Genomic DNA, 2,500 nt, shown 5'->3' with positions numbered 1-2,500 from the left:
ATGATGATGATGATGATAATGATAATAATAATAATAAAAATAATAATAATAACAATGATGATGATAATAATAACAATAACAGCAATAATAATGGTGATGATGATGATGATAATAATAACAATAAAAATAACAATGATAATTATAATGGTGATAATGATAATAATGACAATGATAATAATGATAATCGTAACAACAATAAAAATGATAATCATAATAATGATAATAATGGCGATATCAATAATAATTATGAAAATGATAATAATGACAATAATAATCATAATAATCAAAATATAACAAAAACAACGATACTCGGCTCCTGTGGCTCCTGCCGCCGCGGAGGTGGTCCTCCTCCTCCTCTTCCTCGCACGTCATTCGTCAGCCTTACGTCAGCGGGAGGAGGGGGGGAGGAGGGGGAGGAGGACTCTTGAGGAGGAGCCTGAATTCCCTGAATGCTTTCCAAGCTGTCTCCGATTCAAGTCTGTCCTATAAATCATTTTTCTCTCTTTCACTTCTGTTTATTTGTCTGCCTCTCGAGACGCGCCGCCGCCAACCAAACGGCCTAATTACCTACCTGCCAGTCCAAACATCTGCCTGACAAATGACATGTCCGTCTAACTACCAGTCGCCCTCCATTGCTCTTGCAAACCACCCATCTGCAAAAGTACCTCTACAGCTCTCCCTTTACACATTTAGCCACAGATCGTGTCTCCCTATTCATAAAACTACCCACCTTCCTATCCATCCACCTATCGATCTATCGGACTACCCCACCTTCTCATCCTTATATCATGCTATCCATCAACTTATCTATCTAACAACACCCATTTGTGAATCCCAGTCCCCCTCCCCTCCCCCCTTCCTCCCCCATTTCCCACGGGCTCAGGCTTACACATCGGGACTTAGATGAACAGAGATTCCGCAAAGGGACGGGGGGGGGGGGGGGGATGCTTTTGAGGGGCGGAGAACGGGGAGGGGAATGGTGAGAGAGAGAGTGAGTGAGAGAGAGAGAGAGAGAGAGTGAGAGAGAGAGAGAGAGAGAGAGAGAGAGACAGAGAGAGAGAGAGAGAGAGAGAGGAGGGGGGGGGGCAAAATATGTACGAATAGCTACTTATCCTATGTAATGATGTAGAAAAGTGTGTAAATCTCGGATTTTACCGTTCGCTTTCTGCCTTATGGTCGAGAAGAGACATTCCAGAATCTAACGCAGAGAGAGATACACGAACCAAAGCCACACATGATGAGCACAGAAATTCATACATACGGACATGGGAGAGAGGGTAGGGAGAGGCAGCCCGGGTGTGTGTGTGTGTGTGTGTGTGTGTGTGTGTGTGTGTGTGTGTGTGTGTGTGTGTGTGTGTGTGTGTGTGTGTGTGTGTGTGTGTGTGTGTGCACGCCCAAGGCAGCGACAAAGCCCAAAACGAAGAAAAAAAAAGTAAAAGCGAAATTGAATCACTCTCGAACGCGTGACGCCTTTGTCGCTGGTGGATCCGGCACTAACGTCCACTTTGCCGCCCCGTTAGCGCCGGACCCGACGCTGCTCGGCGCCGGAAGTGCGCTCCGGCCGCTCCTTTCCCTGGGATGCGGGGAGGGTCGGCGAGAGGAGCCTCGCGGGGAGGGTCGGCGAGAGGAGCCTCGCGGGGAGGGTCGGCGAGAGGAGCCTCGTGGGGAGGGTCGGCGAGAGGAGCCTCGCGGGGAGGGTCGGTGAGACGAGCCTTGCGGGGAGGGTCGGCGAGAGGAGCCTCGCGGGGAGGGTCGGCGAGAGGAGCCTTGCGGGGAGGGTCGGCGAGAGGAGCCTCGCGGGGAGGGTCGGCGAGAGGAGCCTTGCGGGGAGGGTCGGCGAGAGGAGCCTCGCGGGGAGGGTCGGCGAGAGGAGCCTCGCGGGGAGGGTCGGCGAGAGGAGCCTCGCGGGGAGGGTCGGCGAGAGGAGCCTCGCGGGGAGGGTCGGCGAGAGGAGCCTCGCGGGGAGGGTCGGCGAGAGGAGCCTTGCGGGGAGGGTCGGCGAGAGGAGCAACTATTATTATCATTACTATTATCAGCATCATTATCAGTAGTAGTAGTAGTTTTAGTAGCTGAAGTAGTCCTTCTGCTAGCATTACCATCCTTTTCCACTGTTGTCCTCAGGCCTATTGTGCGCTGCAACGTCCGCGTCGGAGTGTCCTCGTCGCTCTCTCTCTCTCTTCCCCCTCCTCTACCCCATCTCTCTCTCTCTCTCTCTCTCTCTTCCCCCTCCTCTACCCCATCTCTCTCTCTCTCTCTCTCTCTCTCTCTTCCCCCTCCTCTACCCCATCTCTCTCTCTCTCTCCCTCCCCCCAATTGTCTGCCCCCCCCCCCTCTCCTTTCCCCTCTCCCCGAGCTGCGTCCCTCTCCGCGCTCGGCGTCGCGGCGGTAATGGACTCCGGGGATTAAGGCCTTTTCTCTTTTCTTGGCGGATTTGGCTCTTGCCTCCGCGCGGATTAAGGGCCAAAGCCTGGTGTTTCTGCGCTAATCCGGGAGGGGAGAC

General features: G+C 53.0%; 2 protein-coding genes across 3 annotated transcripts in view; both read right to left on the bottom strand.

Annotated features, from left to right (window-relative positions):
* LOC113824822 (calcium-activated chloride channel regulator 1) overlaps positions 1-2,500 on the bottom strand; it is a 57,693-nt gene that overhangs the window by 30,837 nt on the left and 24,356 nt on the right. The gene's annotated exons all lie outside the window — the stretch shown is intronic.
* LOC138859874 (uncharacterized protein DKFZp434B061-like) lies at positions 1,494-2,024 on the bottom strand. The gene has a single exon (XM_070116181.1). The coding sequence runs from the start codon at positions 2,022-2,024 to the stop codon at positions 1,494-1,496; it is 531 nt and encodes a 176-aa protein (XP_069972282.1).

The sequence above is a fragment of the Penaeus vannamei genome, chromosome 38 (genome assembly GCF_042767895.1).
Source record: "Penaeus vannamei isolate JL-2024 chromosome 38, ASM4276789v1, whole genome shotgun sequence".
In the NCBI taxonomy this organism is placed as follows: domain Eukaryota; kingdom Metazoa; phylum Arthropoda; class Malacostraca; order Decapoda; family Penaeidae; genus Penaeus; species Penaeus vannamei.
This window is presented reverse-complemented; position numbering and strand designations above follow the sequence as displayed.